Below are 24,336 nucleotides of genomic sequence, written 5' to 3'. Positions count from 1 at the left end.
ACGCATGTTCTGTTACACAAACAAAGTACATATTCAATGTATATTTGTAAAATATTAGGTTCAAGAGTAAAAGAGTAACTTTCAGTGATCTTTGGATTTATTTGTGTCAGCCTAAGTAGTAAGAGAAAAGTTAAAGGATTGTGCAATGCAGAAAATAAATCTGTAAAAAAAGATTTCCACTATTGAAATGTTAGGTTTTCCATCCTCTACTTTCTGTGCATTTATACATTTAGTTTTGTAACCCAGTCTCGTGACACAGCATCTCCTGCATAGCTATGGAAACATCATGGGGGAAAAAATGGAAACAAAAACAAAAACGCCTGGTGAACGGAACATGACATTTGTGTTTGGGTCCCGAGAGAGAGGCTAAAATGTAGCTAGAGAGAGAGAGAGTCCACATCATTTCTCACTCACTCGCGGTAGCTGGAAAACTAGAGACCCCTCTGGTTCAATTGGCCTGTAAGTTAACGAAAGACATCTGACTACCATTAACACAGCCTTTCTCCCGCATTAAGCAGCCAGGAAGCAATAACAGCGGAGGTGTGCACACAGTGGGCCTCAGGTGACTCCCGGCTGCAGAGTTTACGTCGGATCAGATCTAAGATAGAAAGAACAAGATAAAAATGAGGAGTCTTCCTACCCTTTAAAGGAGAAGTGTTTTGTGTGTCTGTTCTCAACACTGTGCAGTGAGTAGCACTTTGTGAGTGTCTAACAGAACTGGAGACCCGGGAGTTAAAGATTAACGTTCACAAGGGTATATAAGTGTTACGCTTGTTTACATGTTCCTGTCTAATCTGTTATCATCAGAAGGTCCATTGTGCCTTGCTTATGTCAACTTATTTTTTTAATGTGTTTCTTATTGTCTTTATTACGATCCAAAGTTGAGACACTGCCAGGCCGGTTTGGGTCTTTGTGGAGCAGACGAGACGCAGAGGCAATACACTGAGCTGTTGTTTAGGTCTTCTGCTTTCGCCATCTTTCCCATTCTAAATATTTAATTATGGGTCATGACAAAACACTGCTCTGCGTGTCTAAATCATTGATCCTGCCTTAACATCTGCCAATTTTTTATTATTTCTAAAGAACTAAATTACCCGACCTGTTTAGGTCTCTGCTTCAGAGATCATGATTCACAAAGACAACAATATGCTGCTGTTTTGGCTGCGTTTTTCATCTCTGTCTGGTCTTCATTTCTGTCTGGCTGGCTGTCTGGCTGTATATTGCTCTCTCTCTACCTCTCTCTCTACCTCTCTCTCTCCCTCTCTCCCTCTCTCTCCCCCCCCTCTCGGCCTTCTGCTTTCTCCATTCAGCCCAGGAAATCTCCTCTTGAACCCTCAGGCTTTAAGAGGGGGGGGGGGGATTTGGTCTGTTGCCACGAAGCACGCTATGGACTTCCTGTGTGATGGGGTACAGCTTCCTGTGTTCCAACAAAGGAAAGGCCTGACACAGCATGCACACAGGGAGACAATGGGAGCCTAAGCCCACAGTGCACCCCCACCCCCAGATCTGAAGCCGGACTCCTGGGCTCATGATTGGATGCCCATATCCAGGCATGCAGCAATCTTCCTGCCCATTGCTGAAATTTGTGCTGCTGAGAGATATATAGTGCTTGCTTAGGCACAGATTGAAAAAGCAGAGGTAAACCTAATTGAGTTAGCCTAAAAACAGTGATTGCAGAAGGCCAGATGTAGAGGATGAGCTACTAATAGCCTGTTCGCAGCCATGTGGCTATTTTCACCACAGATGTTCAGCCAATGAACAGCGATGTGGCTGGCGGCATGGCCTCCAGTCGCCACGTGCACCTCCACTACCACATCGTCTGTTCAAAGATTCTGTTGGAAGGGCAAGACACCTAACCGGACGAGAGGCAAAAGCCCTTTAACGCAAATGCATTTCTTAAGGAAGGAACTGCAGAGCTTAATTGTTTTTGATTTCCTCTCTTGAAAGTTCCTTTCAGATTTCACTTCCACCCAAAGAAATGAGTCTCGTAAAACACTCTTGCGTACTGGAAGGACCAACTGGCTTCAATGTGGTTTGGGACTTTCTTAACACCAGTATTGGGCTGATTTTGGTATTAAAAGAAAATTATTTTAAAAGGTTTCATGTTTATGAGGGCAGATGACCAGAAGTGTTTGTCTTTGCAAAGGAATATTAAGTTCAGTTTTCAACTTACTTAAATTTTCAAACATAGTCATGTGTAATGCATTTACTCAACAAGTTAATATATATGGGTCATAGGGGTGTGCCAAAATATCGATACTGCGACATATCGCGATATTTCGTCTTGCGGGACGTTATCGATATGCTGACGCCAAATATCGATATTCAAAGGTCCCATGACATGAAAATCTCACTTTATGAGGTTTTCTAACATAAAAATGAGTTCCCCTAGCCTGCCTATGGTCCCCCAATTGCTAAAACTTGCGTTTGGTGTAAAACGAGCACTAGCTGTTCTGCTCGCCCTTGAAAAAACGGAGGCTCAAGTGCGCTGATTTGGAATGTCTGTATTCTTGACGTCATCAGGAATCTCAGCTCCTCCCCTTACTCTGCCTGGCCCGCCCAGAGACGTTGGCCCGCCAATGAGACTCGACCGTGCGAGCGCCACATGTGTGTGTGTGTTTGTGTGAATACACACACTGTAACGCAAGTGTTTCTTGTCGGTTCTTTGACGTGTCTTGTATTTCCACAACGAGACTGTTGTGGGGGTTATGTTATCTCAGCCATGGTTGAGAAGGAATTGGGAGAAAGGAACTTTGGCTTTGACTGGCTGAAGTACATGAACTGCGTCATGCCGCCGGTTGCCGCGAGGCACCATCGCCCGGCAGCGGGCAGCCGGCAGCCGGCAGCGCGCGGTTCAGTCGACTTCAGGTTGATGTGAAAGTGGAAGAACCAGAGACGTCGCAGAACCCGACAAAGTCGTTTGTGATTCATTATATCGTCTCGAGGCGCACACCGCTTTTGGCCGTGATAATATGTATTAAATGATATAGATTTCTATATATTATATGATATTATTTAGATATAGAGCTCCAGGACTGTATCGCAAGTGTTGTACACTTCCTTGTTATTTGGATAACCGTTCTGTCGGACTCTCGTCTCTGGTATTTCTACAACGAGACTCGTATTGGGGGATATCTCAGCCAAGGTTGAGAATGAATTGGGGGGAAGGAACTTTGGCTATGACTCCCTCAAGAACATGAACTACGACATGGAGGAGAAAGGGATTGTTGGCGGCGAATGTCTCCAGCTTGAGACCCGCTGGGACCACCGCCGGAGGCGGAGGTGCCTAAGCGCTGCTCGGGAACAATCCCTTTCTCCTCCTTGTCGTGGTTCGGTCTACTTCACATTGATGAGGACGTTGAAGAACCAGGAACGTCGGAGAACCCAACGCGGTCGTTTGAGATTCATAATATCGGATCACACATCTTTTGGCGGATATAATATATATTATATAGATATCTATGTAGGCTATATGATAATATTTTGATATAGAGCTCCAGGACTCCCGTGTGTTCTAGAATATTTACAGAACACGGCTAAAGGCTGTGTGCGCCTCGCCATTGCGATACATCCACTGTAAACAGAGCGAATGAAACTAAGCAATGAAATGTTTTCTGCATTTATTTTGTTTTCTAATTTTCTGTTACTTTGCATCAGGGGCGTTGCTAGACCTAGAGTTTTACTGGGGCACAGGCCCCCAACTGCCAACATTTTTTTTTTTACGTGTGCACAATATGAAATAGATGGATACAGAAGGTTATGTACGAGCTTCAAAATCATTGTCACTGTCATACTGTAGGCTATATTAAAGCACTGGTAAAGGTAAAGACGCAAAGATGGATTCATGAGTACCGTACAATTATATTTATTTAAACACATACACATCTCAAAGATTTACAAATAAGGTAACTGACAAATAAACAAAAAGTCTCTTTATGACCTTCACCTCTTTATCAGGAGAAGTCTACACATCTATATTTATTTAGAAGCTGTGTGGAAACAGCATAATTTTGCCAGAACGACATGTACTAAAAAGGCAAGAAACAAGGTTTAAAACTAATAGAATTTCTGACTTAAGGTGAGGTGGCTCATTGCCACCAATCAACCTGGAAAATGTTATAGAACCATCAAAGCTCTTAAATTAAACTAAATAAGGCCATACACTACTGCATAGAGCCTTTTTAAATGATAATTTTTTCACTATTAAGCTGTATCGGCGCGCCTTCATGGTGGCAAAGCGGTCAATAACGTGGCTTTGACTCACTTTGCATAGTTGCTCCTTTTCAATGGACAAAAGAGAAAGTTGGTGAAGCCTTCCTTGCCCCATGGTGGACCTAAGCCAGGTGTGGAGCCTTCTCGACACACTGAAAGATCGCTCACAACTACAACTGTTTACAGGAATTGTGAGTGCAATGATCTGAATTATCTGTGTCAGTGTTGGGAACATTGTTGGATCCAGTATGTTAAAAACACCCTGTATATCCATCATTTCCTTTTTTGTGTTAAGGAAGTTTTTGTCCACTAAAACTTCAAGTTTTGAATACAGACAATTTATGGGCAACATTCTTTAACAGCAATCAAGTTGTCATTGTTTGTGTCAAACAAGTTGTGAATTTGTTGTAACGTTAAAAAAGGAGATGACTTACTCTGGGCTGTTTCCAGCTCCCGTGGTTTCCAACGAAACATGATCAACAAAAAAACAAGGAATTGAAAGCTACTTACAATATGCCTAGGTTACATTAATTTCCCCTGATGGCAGCAATGTTCCACTTTCAGCTGGAATTCACGGTACATCAAAACCACACGTCTTCTTTAGATTTCAGTTCCCTTTATTTATTCACACAGTTCAGCAGCGGCATTTATTCAGAATCAGAGCCCAAATTAAAGCTGCATTTAGGGCGACTATCACTACCCAGCAGAAAAATAGATGCACTATAAATGGTTTTGTATAGCAGTCACGAACATGAGCATAGTTGTGGAAATGCTGGTGTTAGAAAACAAAGTTGACGGGAATTAAAGTGCTGCACATCGACTGTACAAATGTAGATTATTCATCACAAGAATTTTAATTCAGAAATCGAATAGGCTAATTAACTCTGAATTGTGAGATAAAATTCAGCATTCTGATAATAAAGTCAGAATACTTGGATAAAATCCGAATTCTGATAATTAAATCCAGCATTAAAGGTTCATTTAAGAAGGTTCTCCCCAGTCATTTGTCGCCTGGTCGCAGTGTCGAGTTTTCTTTTTAAAGTAGTTCACTAGTCGTAGCGTGCAAATAAATTGCAGTGTCAGAATTCTGAGAATTTTGTCAGCATTCAGATTTCTCAGAATTCTCTTACGCTGCAAATTAAAGCGCTACTACTAGCAAACTAGTTTCAGCGTGACTGGAGAGAACTTCCTTAAATTAACCTTTAATGCTAGATTTGCATCAACGCTATTGCGTGAATTAGTATGGTTCTCTTTCATGGAAGCCGGAAGTGGGAGATTCCTTATTTTTTTTTACCATTATTGTTTTATTAACAAATTTCTCCTACAGGGGATTGATAAAGTTCTATCTAGACTATTGAACAGAAAGAAACACTTGGTCATACTTGACACACTTTACCACTGAAACATTCAGAAGAGTCACGTGGACGAATCCGTAAATAACTGATTTTTTTCATTGGTTGTTGCGTTAAATCTTACCCAGATACAGCAGGGGTATTTTTTCTGATTGGCTTTTATGTAGCCCCTTTCGTTTTTTGATTGGCTGGTAAGAGGCAGGCTCGACTGAAGACTCCAGAGGCAGCAGGAGATGCACTTGATGAATCCTGCCGATTCCATAGCGAGAGCGGCGCTTCTGCAGATGAATTTAATAATGATCAATGGAATTTTACTGGGGCACTGGAGACTTTTACTGGGGCACGTGCCCCAGTAAAAAGGGGCTGACGACGCCTCTGCTTTGCATAAAATGTTTTTGTAATAAATTCTGAATTTCTTCAGTGACACAGATATCGTGATGTATCGTGGGTGAAATTTCTTGCAATATATCGATAATCGCAGAATCGCTGTATCGTGATATTATCGTTATCGTGGGTAAAATATCGTGATAGTATCGTATCGTGGGGTACCTAGTGATACCCAGCCCTAATGGGTCATATGAGTTCACAAACATGTTTCCAAAACGCATTCACTGGTACACTCAAGGGCGCAGATCTTAATACAACTTAGCGGAAGTCGTATTGAGATGTACCCAATGGGATCTGTGACCATGGGTACACTAGTCGTTCTGAATACCACGCTTACGATGAGAATACCACTGATGGCTCTAGCCACCGGCCCTTTCCAGGGGGGAAGCTCCCGATGAATCATATGAAGAATGAGTCGACATCATAGTCAGCCGTCCCGATGCGGTCAGATAAGAAAGTACAGACACTGGTGTCATGAGCAGATTTATCGCAAGACTTATCGATGCAGAGTTAAGTCCTCCCCTTTCTTCGGCTCTCAAAGGGTTTCTTGATTCATAGCTTTGGTCTTGGGGGAGGGGGTGATATAGAGATGAAACAGGGACAGACTGATCATTATTTCAGTACTCCTCTTTAGTCTGGTAGGTTGGGTACTGGCCATGTTCTGTCAGCGGTATTTGAAGGTGTGATGTCAGAGGCAGGAGGGGGTTGATGGTACAACTCCTCTCGGCAGGAAAAGGGAGTCGAGCAACAAAAAGGGATTGTGTTGTTGGTGCTCCTGGGTAAAGAGTCTGGGGTGGGAATGCCACAGAAATACACCACTGACAGCTCTCAGGCCAAAGTATGAGAGATTGGTCGACAGTCAGAGAGAGAAAATTAAAGGCTATTTCAGCCAAGTGTAGGAAAGTGGAATCGGTTACTTCCCTCAAACTCAAGAAAACAATCTTGCCTCCCTGAGTGAGGGAACTGTATGGTCCGCCTTTTCCTGTTTTTGCTTCTTTCCATTCCTTCTTTTCACAAGCTTTGTAAGAAGAACACTAATCCTGAGTCGGAAAGGAATAGCTAGAGTGATGACTTCTCTCTCTCTCTCTCTCTCTCTCTCTCTCTCTCTCTCTCTCTCTCTCTCTCTCTCTCTCTCTCTCTCTCTCTCTCTCTCTCTCTCTCTCTCTCTCTCTCTCTCTCTCTCTCTCTCTCTCTCTCTCTCTCTCTCTCTCTCTCTGGAGTAGCTAGCAATGGAAAGTTTGGTCCCCTCGTGGATAATAAGAGATCTGTGATGCAGCGTCTGCCCCCCCCCCCCCCCACAAACACACACACTGTCTTATTTAATGAAGAAACATTTGCTTTGGGTTAATAACTCAGAAGGACACAGACCTTTAAAATGGCTCTCTTTGTTTCATATTAAAATCTGGTTGTAGTAAGGCCCCAGGAAACACCTGCGACAATATTGTCCCAAGAAAACGAATCGGGTCACATGACCAGGCAGTCAGCGTGCTGCAAGCACTGGAACGATCCAAAACAATCGCTCCCCCCTGCGTCACGGCTGCACCGGATAACATTTGTTCTCTAACGTCCCGTAATGTAGGCATGGTTTAGGCATGTAGCTAGCTGGTCCCTATTAGACCACCCTTGTCCAGGGGCAGTGACTACCCTTTAGAATGTAAGCCAGTTCCCGTTTTAGCCACCAAGGTGTCAGCCATGCGTCACCTTCCCAGCAGCCACAGGGTGAGCCAGTACAGGAGCCTGGGGGCCACTGGGACTTCACTTACTGCGGCACCTCATGGTGTGATCGACAGGCGCTATATACTGAAGATGGGCTGTGTTTCAGAGGGAGAAGGTGACCCAGGGGTCTGGAGTGTGAGAGTGCCAGGTCCCTGTGTAGCTTTTTGTTGGGTTAATGGTTAGACTCCCACCCATGGGTCTCACCCATCAGCCAAGAAATGTATGCCCCGGGAATAATAAAACAAGTTGGATTACAGTGTCCATCAAATGGGATGTGCAATTATTAACCTAACACTGTGTGGTTCTTCATTAATAAACACAGGAGTGTTTTTTTAGTTAACATCTAAATGATATTCATGTAAAAAATATAATACATGAGCTAAGAAATATGACTCAATAAGACTAGTTTGTACTGTCTGTGCTTGCGGCATACATTTTAAAAAGTTCTGGGACCAGGCTACAGCAAAGAAAAGTTGCATAAGAACAGATATGAGTTGCCTCAGTTCAAATGTGGCTTTGTTATTTCATGCTCTCTCATTGGTTACATTGGTTGGGAGAAGAGAGAAATTCCCGCCTCTCTCTTTCCATCACAGTGTCAACGTGACACAGTTCCTTTGGGTATGGATCTGCGTTCTCCAGCTTTTTAGCCCAAACATTAACATTGTTTGCAACTGCTTCTCTTCTTGGCCGGCACTTTTCAAACAAAACAAATCTGACTATGAAATGTGTTATCCTATCCAATCTTTCTTGGCGTTGTTCCTTTTGCCCAATTATGGAGTGTGTTGACATATTTGGACTCCCATTATGGACTCTTAGCAGCCAAACTTCAGATAGATGCCATTCCTTTCATTCCCGGATACTGTCCTGCTAGCTCCTGTTTTGGGGGAAACGCTAAACAAGCACAGCCTGCTCTTTGTTTGACAGCTGTCCCTTGCCGTGTTGTTGTAGCCTATTCTCCACTTCAGCTACTAAATCTAATTTGCAAAGAAGAAGCTGTGGTTGTTAACAACCCCCAGCCGTCCCATTCTGACACAGTTCTGGCACTTTTATAGGCGTGCTCTGCATTTGAATAAGTGCCTGGCTCTGTGAACACATTGAGCCCAACTCTGGGTGTTTTTCTTCCCCAAAAAAATGTGGTGGTGGTGTTCGAAGTTTCCAGCGTCTTTTTATGGCGTTACAATCGGTTGAAACGTTAGTAAGCGCAGCCTTAGGTCCTCACAATTGGTTGCAGCCACGATGCCCTTTTAGCGTTAGCTAACAATAGTGCTCTATGTTTAGTCCCAGGCTCCCCGCGTTATGTGATACCCTTATCACGTTAACTATGGGTGTGCGTTTATAAATAGCAGGGAAGTGTTTTAAGGTAACATCAGCAACAGCTTAGCTATGATACACCCATGGTAACAGCATGTGCAGGATGGCGTGAGCTGTCTGTTTGTGTGTTTGTGTGTGTCATTTTGTTTTTTGGAATTTGGTATTATTAGTGATATGGAATATCTATTTTCCTGTCTCTCTCTTTTTCAATCTTCTTCTCTCTCTCAATCACACCCTCACCCACACACAAACACAAATACAAATCCAAACACGCACACAGCTGTAACATGAGGCTCAAAGCTGCTTATCTAATCTGGGGGCTGCAGACAGTCTGTCTGGCCTGATGCATCTGTACAAACGGAGATGCAGGCACCCACACTCACACACGTGCACTCTCAGGAATGCTTCATTTAACACCATGCCTGTGTGGACAAGCGTGCTTCCTTCCATCCCATTGCAGGGGAATGTCTTCTAAATAGATCCTGGGACAGCTAATGATGTGAGGAAGTTCTGGATGTTTTCCTAAGTTAATGCTGGTACTGTTAAGGTCTTTAGATCCATGGGTTCGCCCTTAAATAGCCAAAGTGCTGCCCTCCGACGTTTCTAATGCAAACCACATTATGAAAGAGGGATTAGCTACTGAAAACGTATGATAATATGACCGTCGATCATCTTATTAAGCGGAATTGCAGTGAGGCTAAAACTAATTGTTTGTACCATCTCCATAATAATCAAATTAAACACAACAGCTCACATCATGCTGCTTCGCCCACTGTTACTAATTTGCAAGCAAGGCTCGCAAATTATGATTAAGAAGCACGGCGTTAGCAATCATCTGTATGTGATTGCTGCTCAAACCACATGCTCGTCTCTGTCCTTTGAGAGAGAGAGAGTAGTTTGGCATTTATCATCATCATAACGGTAATGAGAAGCACCAGCCCTCGAATACCGCTCACCGCTAAATATATCCCCTATAGGTTATAAAAAATATTGACCAGATAGCTGTTTAGGTCCAGAAGTCAGGGATGGCCTTTTCCCGGCCGTCTTCTTTGTACCGAGTGGCTCTTCCTGTCTCCCCCTAATTGCTATTTTGGCCCTGGGGAGCAGCCATCTAAGTGCCGGGTCATTAGTAAGTCATGAGCTTTAAAATAGGGGGGTTGGGGGGTGACCCAGGGGACACACACACAGATAGCGAGCGATAGAAGAGACTTGGGAGAGGGGTGACTCTAGGGAGTCCGACATGGCCCTTCCCAATTTGCCCTTTTGGCCATGCTAAACCATGGCGCGTTGAATTGCCTTTCCATTACCACTTATATCTCGCAGAGATGTGCCGGTTTCCCGCCAGATCCCCGCCAAAGCACGCCAGACCCACCTCCGAACGGTTTGGCCTTATAAGTCAGTCCTGCTTGCTGTTCGGAGCGAGAAGTTGTCGCTATTTTTTTTTACAGTGAGGCCTGGCTGGGTGGGGGTGGATGAAAGAGCAGTGGCCTAATGAGGATTCATACCGATTATCTGCCTTATTATCTATATCTTGGTATATACGTTAGCAAAATACAAGTTATTAAGTTGGCTACATTATGCATGTAGCCTACTGTGCATGTAGCCTACATCCTTCCCAAATAATACACATTATTTAGGAAGGATGTTTCCCTAATAAAACACTGCAGCAACATCAGATTCATAGAAGCCATGGTCCGGTGGGTGTATTTGTTTGCGTTTGAAAAAGTGAATTCAGGTGCAAGCTGTTTGATTGAATCAGCCCTGCCGCTCCTCCCTCTCTCCTGTCCCTGTGAGCGACCCAAACGATGACAAACTCTAGAATAGCCAGGCGCCTGCCCCACTGGCTGCTTTATGACCCCCAATTACATCTCCAAGGCTCTATTCCAGATGCAATCGCTTGTTTGTTAACCACTTAGCACCACTGAGTCATAAGGTCCAGGAAATGAAAGTCTCATAGGACATCTCACACATCTGCGAACAAATGATCGACCTCATGCTTTTTAAAATTAATGAAATTATATATATTTAGACCCACCAACCCTTGCTTTTGCTTTGTGTTTCAGATGGAGCTCAAGCTGCTTTTGATAGCCACCCTGCTGGGTGTGTTTTGTTGCAGTATCAGTCGTGCTCAGAAAGGTAAGGAGATCCATCCCTAACCTTGTTTCAGGCTCAGTTCACATATGGCAGACATATTGGGATGCTGTTCTCTGTGACCAGACTCCCCCCCCCCACACACACACACACACACACACACACACACACACACACACACACACACACACACACACACACACACACACACACACACACACACACACACACACACACACACACACACACACACACAAAATGTACTTAGAGCAGAGCTGGCCTTGCATGGTAAACGAAAAAATTCGTCTGATGGCTATTACTGCGCTTCTCCAGAGAGCAAACATATTTCTGAAGCATAATGACGTCATCATGTTATTAGCTAGAAATACTGCTCTAGGTAGAGCATAACATTGGGGAAGCTAATTATCATGTGGAAAACGGGTATAGGCTAAGCTAAGCTAGTTAAAGGTAAAGATACCGAGGCTAAATTAAGATCTATGCTAGCATTCCACAGCCACACACAGGGAGTGTGAGTGACCGGGGTGCCCAATGCCTCTTAGTCTGCATGGACAGACAGCGCTGTGGCAACGCTCTGGTGTGACTTTACTGTTCGCTCTCTCTCTCTCTCCCCCCTCTTTCTGTCTGTCCCTGTCTCCGTCTCTGTGTCTGACTCTCTCTCTCCCCCTCCTTGTCTTCTGTTCAGAGGGGAATGAGTGCATCAATGCCAATGCTAAGTACTGCGGGGAATGCATCCAGGCTGGAGCCAAATGTGGATGGTGCCGACACCCAGTGAGTGGATTCCCAGCAATCAGCTGTATATTCAGCTCAATGGTCCGGTAGAATACAATAGGCCTCAATCCAAGCACATTGTGCAGCACCATCAAACAGCAGGGAGCGTTGAAAAACTGCTTGTGCAACGGTTTCTGTGGATTCCTCTTTCTTTTTGTGGCCGTTAACCCTGATTTTCGAAAAATGTACGTCACCTGACCCCGATTTCACCCAATTAAAAGTAACAATTACGTGAGGCGGTGATGTCACCAAGGTTGGACACAATCACTCTTTAGCTTGAACCCATTTTAGCGATCGGCTCTGAGTAGGGCTGCTCGACTATGAAAAAAATCAGTCACGAATCGATTATTTTGGTCAACATTGAAATCCTGATTATTCAAACGATTAACAATTTTGGGTTTGAAAACACAATGTATTTATTCAGCATGTCTCTCCAAAAACACATTATGTAAGAGAGAACTTTGAAATTTCGCCTTAAAAAAATGCACAAATCTAAAATAATAGACATATATCCCCAATATCCAGCTGTTGTGCACTTTCTATAAAACATTTAATAAAAAAAAATATATATATCAAAAACTCGATAATATTAGTTTTGTAATCGTTAAAAGCTAAAATCAAAGTCGCGATCAAAATTTGATTAATCCCCCAGCCCTAGCTCTGAGGGTCTGATGGACGCTTTAACGTTTTCCTTTACCCGCCAGGACTTCCTGAAACAAGGGGAGGCGGTGTCCAGCCGCTGCGACGAGCTGCAGTCCCTTCTGATCCGCGGCTGCAGCCTCGCCGACATCGAGAACCCCCGCGGCGGCCAGCGTGTCCTCCTGGACAGGCCAGTGACCAACCGCCTCAAGGGGGCGGACAAGCTGAGGCTGGAGAACATCACCCAGATCCAGCCCCAGAAGCTCGCCATCACCCTCAGGGCCGGTGAGAGACGCACGCCGCGCCAACCAACGGAGAATCAATGTTTCAAAAACGATGAGAATGCACATTGTTAAATACTGACAGCATTGTGATCCATAACTATAGCACAAGGCAGGGTTATTACCTTCCCCCGATCCCCCGAGCCCAATCCATTCGGACCACAACCCTGTGTTTCAGCGTATGAGCGTATGTTGTTGTTGAGAGTTTGTGTAGCACCATTTGTGCGCACCGATTTTGGCATGTAAACATTGAGAGGGGAACTTTTTTTCCGTCCTAGTCTTGTGATTCGTGCTAGTGATTTGTCTTTGAGGTTTAAGGTACGGGGATGACTTGGATTTCGTCTGTATGTCGAGTGGAAAGGACAGTGGCTGTAACCTGTGTGTGTGTGTGTGTGTGTGTGTGTGTGTGTGTGTGTGTGTGTGTGTGTGTGTGTGTGTGTGTGTGTGTGTGTGTGTGTGTGTGTGTGTGTGTGTGTGTGTGTGTGTGTGTGTGTGTGCAGGGGAGCCCCAGTCGTTCAACCTGAAGTTCAAGCGGGCCGAGGACTACCCCATCGACATGTACTACCTCATGGACCTGTCCTACTCCATGAAGGACGACCTGGAGAACGTCAAGAACCTGGGCACCAGCCTGATGCAGGAGATGACCAAGATCACCTCCGACTTCAGGATAGGTGACGACCGTTGTGCATATCTTCATTCTAAATGGATGTCTGCATAGTGATAGACAAGCCAGCCATATGAACATCGAAAGAACAGCTTTGGTGAAATTCATGCAAAATGCAGAATGCAAAAAAGTAAATGAAACGAAGCACTCATTCCTATTATACCATTATGCTCTGAAATAGCACACAAGTAAACAGAACAGGAACAGTCTGCAGACCTTTTGTCATCCAGCTGTACCAAACCGCATTCAAGGAATACACTTCCCACAATGTTCGCGTGTGATTTCCCTTTCTCTGGCGGAAGTTACACACTGAAATACAACGGGGACATGTTCACCCAAACCGTGCTTTGCGGGACACTGGCGTTGAACGCAAGGTTCTCGCAGTCACCAAAAAGGAGCTTTGAGTTGACTTGCTTTTCGCCATTTATGTCTGGTAAGGCTTGACATTGAATCTGCCATTTTAGCAAGTGTTAATATCACAGAACGCACAACGCCGGCAGATCTATGAAGTCAAATACTCGTTGCAAACACAACACTGAGCATTATCGTCTTTTTCCTTCCCCCAAACAAGGCTTTGGCTCCTTCGTGGAGAAGACGGTCATGCCTTACATCAGCACCACGCCGGCCAAACTCCTCAACCCGTGCACCGGCGGCCTCAACTGCACCAGCCCCTTCAGCTACAAGAACGTGCTGAAGCTCACCAGCGACGGCAAAAGGTTCAACACGCTGGTGGGCAAGCAGCAGATCTCTGGGAACCTGGACTCCCCCGAGGGGGGCTTCGACGCCATCATGCAGGTGGCGGTGTGCGGGGTACGTAATGGGAGCAAACGCCCGGGACGGGGTGGGAAGAGGTTGGAGGAAGAGGGAATAAAAGTGTAGTACGATTCAGGTGTGTTTCGGTGTTAGCTCGCGGCCGTTGTTGGCAGCAATAGACAACCCGGGTTAATATGGCAAAAGGTGATTATGTTGTTAGACAGGCAGTAAACGTGCACTTGGTGGGAGGTTTGTAAGTAGGAAGGAGCGTTCCCTTGCACATCTTGTTACGAGTCGGGTTTTTTCTGAATTCCGGATCTGGTTTTTAACAACAACCATCTGTGGTTGGGTTACGTATTGAACTTGGGGTCTGGATTAATAGGATAAGTACTAGGATACTAGTATAATCCATTTTTAATATCCTACTGTTTTAAACATAGTAGTTTGTATGATACCTTAATAACAATGCTTTGCCCTCAAAAAAGGCTCCTAAGTTTGAACTAAGTGGAATGGAATCAGCCCTTGAGGAAAAGTAGGCCGGTGAATCTTTCGTTATCTACTGATTTCAATTTGAGTTTGAATACTGGGGAATCGATTTGATTGAAAATTCTCGATTCAGTACATTCTCAGCACAGGGTTCTAATTTCCAAATCTGCTCCAGTCGTTACGAATCTGTCGACAAACCCTTATGAAGACAGTGCGCATAAGATTATGTTGTTTTCACATTTGAAAAAAAAGTGAGATAAACTGAAAACTGTGAACACACAAAGGCAAATCTAAGACAAAAAAATAAATTGGGAGATTTTCGGAAGTTGTGAATCGGTTCAGAATCATGAAGATAAGAATGCAGACCCTCAGGTGAATCGATTCTTAGGCCCAATCCCATTTCTACCCCATACCCCTTCCCCTTACCCCTCCCCCTTGTTCTGAAGGGGTAAGGGGAGGGGGTAAGGGGAAGGGGTAAGGGGAAGGCGTAAGGGGTAGAAATGGGATTGGGCCTAAGGCCCAATCCCATTTTTACCCCTTACCCCTTCAAAACAAGGGGGAGGGGGAAGGGGAAGGGGAAGGGGAAGGGGTAAGGGGTAGAAATAGGATTGGGCCTTACACTCGGTCCTTATGAATATCGATTATTCCGGACACTGCCTTGCCTATAGGACCAGATCGGCTGGAGGACCGACGTGACCCGCCTACTGGTGTTCTCCACCGACGCCGGCTTCCATTTCGCCGGCGACGGCAAGCTGGGAGGCATCGTGCTGCCCAACGACGGGAAGTGTCACCTGGAGAACAACATGTACACGATGAGCCACTACTACGTGAGTTCTGTGAAAACAAGCATCAGGAATACTTTACTCTGAATACTTGACTCTGTAACGGTTCCGTATGTGGAAAGGAGATCGCTGGTTGACGATGTGATGCCTCGGGTTTCGACTGATGTCGGTCGCGATGACAGTTTGCAGTTCAATGTGGATTGAATCAGAAATCCCCCCCCCCCCCCCCCCCCCCCCATACCCGTTATTTTAGGACTATCCATCCATCGCTCATCTGGTTCAGAAGCTGAGCGACAACAATATCCAGACCATCTTCGCCGTCACGGAGGAATTCCAGCCGGTGTATAAAGTACGTTGTCTCACCTTCTCATTTTTCTCCTTTTGTCTTGTTCTCATTTTCACTTTTTTTTAATCCCTAATCCTGTTTAAAAACAGTCCTCCCTCGATCACCGATGTGGGCAGCATAGGCGGACGCATGCATCAGAAGCCCAGTAATTTGACGCCACACATCTGCTGCTAGTTAATGGAAGCATGTTTTATGAACTCAGAGCCCGACCGTCTGGGCAGCTGTGGCCCCTCTCATGACCCAGAAGATTTTAAAAGAAACATGCACACACACACACACACACACACACACACACACACACACACACACACACACACACACACACACACACTTTGTCGCTTGACAATCTTGATATCTTGCATTTTAGGGTAATGAGTCTATCTTTGTTTATGTTGACTCCCTCCAAACCCTAGTTATTTGATTTAAAAAAAGTGTATTTATACAAAGTCACACACATCCAATCACAACATATTCAGATAACAGAGGTTAAAAACGTTCTTCCGGCGCTTAGGATACTACTTCTAAAAACCACTCGCAATGTAGAATAGACTATAAAATAAATAAAATAAACTTCTTTATAGTCCCTAATGTGGCTGACAGTAACCGCAAAATGTGCACTGTACTGTCCGAAGTTTACACCAAAATACTATTTGTATTCTGTACTTCTTTCTCCAGGAGCTGAAAAACCTGATACCCAAGTCTGCAGTCGGAACTTTGTCTGCCAACTCCAGCAATGTGATAAACCTGATTATCGATGCCTACAATGTAAGTTTCATTTTATGAACTGGTATATTTCCTATTTTTTCTACCTCTAATGTTTAATTGAAGAACAACGTGTGTGCATTAATTTATTTCAAACAGGCATTGCCTCTAAATGTAGTGGAAATAAGCTAGCAAGAGGAAGCTAGTAAGGACGCTAAACTAAGCCGCTGTACAGGACCCTGATAGCGCTCCGCTGAGGAATGCAGTGTGGTATCGGGTCTCCTTATCTCTCATCCGTTCTCTTGGCAGTCGCTCTCCTCCGAGGTCATTCTGGAGAACAGCAAGCTGCCGGAAGGACTGACCATAGCCTACACGTCTCTCTGCAAGAACGGCATCGTCAGCGAGGGGGAGAATGGACGCAAGTGCTCCAACATCTCCATCGGCGATGAGGTGAGAAACCTGAGAGCAACGAAAGCTTGGTTTTCGCCCCCGCTTGGCTGTGATTAATTTGTGTTTGGATTGAGTCTCATGGTTCTCATGCATTCTTTTGACTACTGAACAGTGTACACTGAAGATATAACCCCCCAAAAAACATTACATTTGATGGGATTTGCACCCTTTTCCACCTCACAAGGGTTCTCCCAAAAGTTGAGTGTTCAAAGACCTATTTCGGTATTACGGTATTACGATTGTTTGACATTTGTTCAATATAAAACCAGATAATGCTTTCTGCTTCATCGTAGTTCATGTGATTAGCTACCTTTGTTTCACTTTGACATATTATGTTATTTTTTAAGGGGAACCATCTTGCTTGGCAATTTGCTGAGTTAGTACTTAGACTTATGCCGCTTTTCCACTGCATGGTACCAGCTCGACTCGACTCGACTCAGCTCGCATTTTTGGCATTTCCACCGCGAAAACATGGTATCTGGTACCTGAAGTGGCTGCTTTTTTTAGTACCGCCTCGCTCTAGGTTCCAAGCGAGCTGAGCCGATGCTAAAAGGTGACGTCGGCAGACGGCCGGCCACTGATTGGCCAGAGTGTGTGACGAAGTCACGAGAGCGACATGGCAACCATGCTGGTAACAGCCATAGCAGCGCCGCAGCCAACACATTCCACTTCTTCAACATGCCAGCTAATAATACGAACACGAATACCATCGCATCGATGTCCTCCATTGTTGTTATGTGGGTTCTGTCCATGTGTGGGTTGCGTAGGTGTTGTTTGCGTCGCGTACAAAAATACGTCACAGCCCTTTCGCGCAGCCAACCCCGCCCACGTCCAGGAGGTACTATTTCCGGTGGAAAACGACCCGTGCTGCTACCGTGTCGAGTCGTGTCGAGTCGAGTCGAGTCGAGTCGAGCTACATGTGCGGTGGAAAAGCGGCATTAGACAGAACAGTTGCAGCGGTCTATTTTTCCTTTTTTTGAGAAATAGCAGAACCAGAACCTTGTTCGTGAGAATTATAATGGGATTCTTTGTGGCTGTAGTTCACAATATATAGAGATGTAGTACTGTAGATAAATATACTTTAACATAAAGAAAACTTTATTTTGCCATGTCTCGCATGTATCAGTTTCAAAGAATGATCAATGTCTAAAACTGCATAGCTTCCTATGCTCCTATACTAATATAGGAGTATGAAAATTCTCCTATATAGTATAGGAGAAATGTAATCTTTCAATAGTAGATTGAAAGTGATATTATAGTTTCCAGAATATTATGGTTTATATTTTATGTGATATATTTGCTTTAAAGGTTGGGTAGGTGATTTGCGAAACGCCAGCAGATTTTGAAAATACACAACTCAAATGGTCCTACCCCCTCTCCTTCAACGCTGACTCTGACTCCACCCATTCCAAGTACCTGGACGCGCAATCATGCACGAGCGCGAACAGAGATTCGCGAGAGCGAGCCAGGCTAGCGTAGGTTTTCGTTTAACAACATGGCACTACATTCAGCTGTAAGTTGCACCCAGTACCGCGGGAAGTAGGAGTGCTGGGGGTGCTGCAACACCCCCTGTCCGAGGCCCTGTCTTATCACAGAAAACGATCATTTCTAAAAACTCCGGCCAAAGTGGAGATTTCTGAAAACGCCGGTTATGTGTTGTCGTGTCAACGGGGAGAAACGGGATTTTAGGTTCTGAAGCGTCACATTATGCACCAGGAAATGCTTAACGTCATGTGAGCGCCCGCTGTACCGTATTGGTCCGAATATAAACACAAACCCCATTGTAAGACGACCTATATTTGGAAAAATGATTTGAAGACCAGATCCGTTTTTTATGAATAAATAAATTGTATTCATTGAAATAATATACGAAAATAAAAAGGCATCGAATAAAACACTGCATTGCCACTAAACAGTAGTGCAAATAGGCCGTACTGATGTGTACACCAAATTCCTGACACTCCTCTGCCCCGCTGCGTTCGCTCTGGCTGTGGTCGCTCCGAACTGTTTCGGCCCGTGGCAAAGCGAGTCATCCTCGCTGCTGTCCAAGGCATTTTGAGACGCAGCATTTATTTAATGCTCATATGACCTAGTGCTGAAGGTTATATGAAAAAGTGTGAGGGTAGCGGTGGTGCGCTAAACTTGTTCTGTGAGCAGCTGGATGTGAACGATCGATTTTCAACTGTCCGCGCATGCACTGGTGTAATTGAGCTGCGCTGCTATACATCTTTTTTTATCAATGTAACGAGTTGCGAGTCTAGTGCAGGCTGAGTTTTTTTTTTTCCCAGCACCCCCTGCTGAGAATACGTTCTCGCTGCAATGGTTGGACCAGATGTTATAAACATTAAACGGTCACATAAATCATTACTATTTTTAGAAAATGTATGTTTGTTTCATATAATTGTATTGGAAGTCCTGGTTTTCACTAGGGTTGCCGCGGTGTGGACATTTTCACACCGAGTAATACACTCGTCTCCACACCGGTATTACCGAGTATAAACGGTATAAACTTTGAAACTAGGTCAACCGCCACACAAGCATCGGTTTTTAGACCCTTCTCGTCCTTCAGTTGCCGCCAACGTTCGAAAGCAGCGCCTAGGATTATTCTTGATTTCAGTTTTTCTCTTTCAGCGTTTTTATTATCAATTACTCTCTGAAAAAGAGTTTTCCTTCTCTTTGCTGGTGGTGGTGGTGGTGGTGGGGATGGTGGCGTCTTGTCTGCCATGGAAATTGTCTTCTACTGCTAGGTCCAAATGTGGATTAACTAGTTCCAGTAGCTACCGCAGGATAACAACAAACAGGAGCTTGCTCTGGGTCACGAGCTCTGGGTCACGAGTACTGCACGAAGGGGTCGCGCGCGGGGCGCGGGGGAGGGGGAGTGCAGTACGACCGTTTGATTGACGTACTTACTGTCCAATGCAACTCGGTGGCAATGGAAATGATTGGCTGGAGTTTTTCGAGCCCTGCCCGTTCCACAGATGATTGACTTGTTTAATTTTCATGTCAGTACTTCTAACTCAGTGGCTGTAAGCGGGTTATGATAAGGATTTCAAGTAATTTTGCAAAAATGGCCAAAAAAGCAAATCACCTATACAACCTTTAAATTTGAGATTTTTTGACACCACATTGCCACGATGTACAAACTATACAAAGTCTGTAGTCGATAGTCTAGAGTAGTCTATAGAATGTCTTCAGGAACAAAACAACCCCAAAAAAAAAGTCTTATGTCCCTGATATGACTTTCTCCTCCAAATGAAACAAGCCATTCCGGGAAGATGCATATCGTATTTCCAACGCGTTTCTCATGTATCAATTTCCCGCCGTTCTACGGTAAATAGACCTATCGGGGCTAATACTACTTTCAAACAAACTTTAAAAGCCTCCTGTGGACAGGTGTTGTAAACTAGCATTTATGCTAGTTTACAACACCTGCAAACAATGCATCTGGTTCGTCCAATGACATTGTCATGTCCATGTCCAAATAAAATCTACTATAAATCTACTATAAACAATAGAAAGCTGTCTCTAACCGGCCCCTGATGTCCCAATCTACACCTTGCTCCCCCCTCCAGGTGATGTTCACCATCGACGTGACGGCCACGGGCTGTCCCAAGATGGGCAAGCCGGAGACCATTAAGATCAAGCCGCTGGGCTTCAACGAGGAGGTGGAGATCACGTTGAACTTCATCTGCGAGTGCGACTGCAGCAGCGGCGGCATCGCCGACAGCGACAACTGCACCTTAGGCAACGGCACCCTAGAGTGCGGAGCCTGCAAGTGAGTCCCGCGCGTGTGTCGAGATGCATGAACAACACCATTGCTGTCGTTGGACTCAAGAAATGCCCCACACTAGTACACTATTCCCACCAGACACATAGCGCGAACAGATTGATGCATATTTCAAACGATGTCTATGAATGTCCGGGGCGGAACGACGTTGTTGTTATGGTGACAAGTGCCCGTGTCACGGGGCACGGGGGCCCGACCCGGGGACCTCCAGCCCTAAGCCCTGTCCCGTGGTTCCCAGGTGCAACCCAGGCCGCGTGGGCCGGAACTGCGAGTGCAGCAGCAACGAGGTGGCCACGGAGGACATGGACCGGACCTGCCGCAGAGACAACAGCACCGACCTGTGCAGCAACAACGGGGAGTGCGTGTGCGGGGCGTGCGAGTGCAAGAAGCGGGACAACGCGGACGAGCGCTACAGCGGGCCCTTCTGCGAGTGCGACAACTTCAACTGCGACCGCTCCAACAGCCTGCTGTGTGGAGGTGGGTTGTGTGTGTGTGTGTGTGTGTGTGTGTGTGTGTGTGTGTGTGTGTGTGCGCTTGTGCGTGTGTTTGTGAAGTCATTGTGTTGACATGAGTTGAAGATGCATTGTTAAGATTGTTTTTGACAATTCCATGCAATTATAGAAGCCAGCGCAGCAGTGCTTATTGTCCTTCACTTGATGTACGGGTCACCAGGTTGGACCTTGTGCAGGGAATGATCAGTTCAAACACTGATTTGGTGTACTTGAAATCTAACCATATCAGGGAGGGGAACACCCCCTCCCTCCTAAAATAGGTCATTATTAATTAATAATTAATTTGATTTTGCCCGATCTGTCCAGGCAACGGCCTATGCATATGCAGAGAGTGCATCTGCAAACCCAACTGGAAGGGCAGCGCCTGTGACTGCTCTCTGGACCACAGCACATGCATGGCCAGCAACAAGCAGATCTGCAACGGGCGGGGGACCTGTGAGTGTGGCGCCTGCAAGTGCACAGACCCCAAGTTCCAGGGACTCACCTGTGAGACCTGCCCTACCTGCCCTGGAGTGTGCATCGAACACAAGTAGGGAGGCCGTCTGTCTATCAATCCCATATCTGTCTATCTATCCCGTATCTGTCTATCTATCCTACATCTATCTGTCTCTATCCTATCTATCCATCTGTCTGTTTGTCTGTCAAGATTAGAATGGATTGCGCCCTGTACTACACTGCCCTGCACTGCTTCGTACCCTCTCATGCAGTGAGACAGCTCTAACCCCTTGACCCCCTCCATCCCTCCCTCCACCGCTCCAGGGACTGCGTGCAGTGCCGGACGTTCGGCACCGGGGAGAAGGCGGAGCGCTGCCAGGAGGACTGCAGCGAGTTCTCGCTGGTCAAGGTGAAGGACCGCGGCGAGCTGCCCCAGCCCAACGACGCAGCCTACCCCGTCATGCACTGCAAGGAGCGCGACGCCAACGACTGCTGGTTCTACTACACCTACGCCGTCAACAACAACACCAAGGAGGTGCACGTGGTTGACAAGCTCGGTGGGTGGAGTCCGGGTTTGGGGGGTTTTGGAGTCAGTGGTGTTGTGTGAGTGTGTGTGTGTGTGGGGGGGGGGGGGGGGGGGGGGGGGGGTGATGGTGTTCAGGGGTAATGCAGCAAGGGAGGGTTGAGGCTTGAGGCAAAGCTAGTGGAGGATGGGCTGGAAATTATAGAGAAGAGTGGGTTCTTTGTTTTTCGTGCGGTGGTGCAGGCTGGGGTTACCGAAAATACACCCTTTGTCTTGGATAAAGGCGCAGAGCGGAAGGCAGTGTTTGGCTTGGAGAGGAAAAAATGTGTATTTTGTTTGATATCCTTTGAAAACCCCTTGACGTTGTTGTTGTTTGACAGAGTGCCCCACCGGTCCCGACATCATTCCCATCGTGCTGGGCGTGGTCGTTGGCATCGTACTGATAGGCTTAGCCCTGCTGTTGATCTGGAAGTTGCTGATGGTCATCCACGACCGGAGGGAGTTCGCCAAGTTTGAGAAGGAGAAGTTGAATGCAAAGTGGGACACGGTGAGTGTCTGGGGATTCAACAAACCTTTAAATAATTCAGGTTCCAAGAAACTCATTTGGTGAGGGGAGTGGGGATTATTGTTTCAGACAATTTTGGAGGAAAGGATGCATTCTTTTCAGGTGGAAAAATATGTGCGGTTCTTTTGGACTGCTCTTTGTATCAAGACCGCAACCACACATTGTCCCTCAATATAAGCAGGAACAAAGCCCCTGTCCAATAATCAAGCTTTTCTTAGACCTGAGCAGTATTTGAAAGAGTTTTGAATTAAATTTTTTCCATCATAAGATGGTCTTCCCAAGCCTCAACATCTTTGAAAGAGAATGGGGAGAATATTCAAAGCAAACAGCAAAGCCATGGGAACCAATTCTTGTCTGATGAGATTACCAGACATGTCAATATTATTATTATTTCCCTTTCTCCCTCTGAATTGCCATTACAGCTCCACAAATATATGGCATATTTAGAAGTCATATTTTCCGAGTCTACTGGAAGAAAAAAAAAACTAGGCAGACTTTTTAGGCAGCTCTTAGCGTAAAGCACCAATTTCCGAGGAGTGGCCTCAGCTCCGCCCTTTCCTGCTACCTCTCCAAAATCAGCCTTTGTTCGGAGCCATAATAGTATGTGATATTTTGGTTCCACCTAGTGGTAGGTTTTATACATTACCGCAATATTGGGACAACTCTAGAGCGATGAAGCTTACACACGGTCATTTAAATTATACCTAAAGATAAATAAAGAAATTGTCCCGTGGTCACCAAACACAGACATTAATAAAATTGTGTTACAAGGTTTTACTTTTGTAAAAAAAAAAGATCAAAAAAGTTTTGCTTTATGTAACCTGAGCCATGGGTTATTGTTTTGCCAAATTAAGTTAAGTTGAACAATACTTTTTTAGTTCTATCCTCAGAAGACATGGTCACGTTCAGAGGATGATTTCACAATACCATCAAACGCTAGACTAAAACCAGAAACAGATCAAACAATGTAATCAAATTCTCTCTTCCAGGATCTTCAAGAGGTTGTTGACTCTCACTGTATTCAATATTTTCAATATCATTATGTATTCGGCAGCCTAGCACTGAAAAGAAGTGTCTCAAATACTTCAGGAGTCATAATACAGAAGATGTCAATGCCAATGGGCAATTATTTAAACAAATTAGATATAGCAAATGCACAAAAACATACAATTTGTATGGTGTGTTTGTGATGTGGTTAATAAGCCATTCAATAAAAACGATTAAATATAAGGTGTTTCAATAAAAAACGATGAAATATAAGGTGTGGATATATATATATATATAAACCTTTTGTCTTAAACTGAATTTCCAAATCCAGATATTTTTCCATCTCTGTCATGTGCCTTTTTCCCCCATCATTTTCCATTTCTATTCAATTTGTTCTTTGTGCTGTCAATCTATGTTGTTTTTTTTCAACGCTTAAACCTTTCCCTGCTTCTGTCCTCATTCTGCAACTGAAGCAAGAGAACCCCATTTACAAGAGTCCTATCAATAAGTTCCAGAATCCAAACTATGGCCGTAAAGCTCCTGTCCTTTAAGTTTGTATTTCCACC

At 45.0% G+C, this 24,336-nt stretch overlaps 1 protein-coding gene across 4 annotated transcripts in view; it reads left to right on the top strand.

The window, feature by feature from the left end:
- LOC115537051 (integrin beta-1) overlaps nucleotides 1–24,336 on the top strand; it is a 30,746-nt gene that overhangs the window by 4,652 nt on the left and 1,758 nt on the right. For 3 of the 4 annotated variants that reach the window (XM_030348659.1, XM_030348657.1, XM_030348660.1), the window contains 15 exons: nucleotides 11,042–11,114; nucleotides 11,773–11,858; nucleotides 12,563–12,782; nucleotides 13,279–13,449; nucleotides 14,014–14,252; nucleotides 15,350–15,508; nucleotides 15,717–15,812; nucleotides 16,485–16,574; nucleotides 16,821–16,961; nucleotides 20,534–20,736; nucleotides 20,987–21,225; nucleotides 21,567–21,789; nucleotides 22,020–22,252; nucleotides 22,599–22,765; nucleotides 24,244–24,321. In XM_030348659.1, coding sequence (XP_030204519.1) covers nucleotides 11,042–11,114; nucleotides 11,773–11,858; nucleotides 12,563–12,782; nucleotides 13,279–13,449; nucleotides 14,014–14,252; nucleotides 15,350–15,508; nucleotides 15,717–15,812; nucleotides 16,485–16,574; nucleotides 16,821–16,961; nucleotides 20,534–20,736; nucleotides 20,987–21,225; nucleotides 21,567–21,789; nucleotides 22,020–22,252; nucleotides 22,599–22,765; nucleotides 24,244–24,321 — 2,418 coding nt within the window. The remainder of the gene's footprint in view (nucleotides 1–11,041; nucleotides 11,115–11,772; nucleotides 11,859–12,562; nucleotides 12,783–13,278; nucleotides 13,450–14,013; nucleotides 14,253–15,349; nucleotides 15,509–15,716; nucleotides 15,813–16,484; nucleotides 16,575–16,820; nucleotides 16,962–20,533; nucleotides 20,737–20,986; nucleotides 21,226–21,566; nucleotides 21,790–22,019; nucleotides 22,253–22,598; nucleotides 22,766–24,243; nucleotides 24,322–24,336) is intronic. The other variant, XM_030348661.1, reaches the window with a different exon arrangement.

Source organism: Gadus morhua, chromosome 23 (assembly GCF_902167405.1).
Source record: "Gadus morhua chromosome 23, gadMor3.0, whole genome shotgun sequence".
Classification (NCBI taxonomy): Eukaryota; Metazoa; Chordata; class Actinopteri; order Gadiformes; family Gadidae; genus Gadus; species Gadus morhua.
This window is presented reverse-complemented; position numbering and strand designations above follow the sequence as displayed.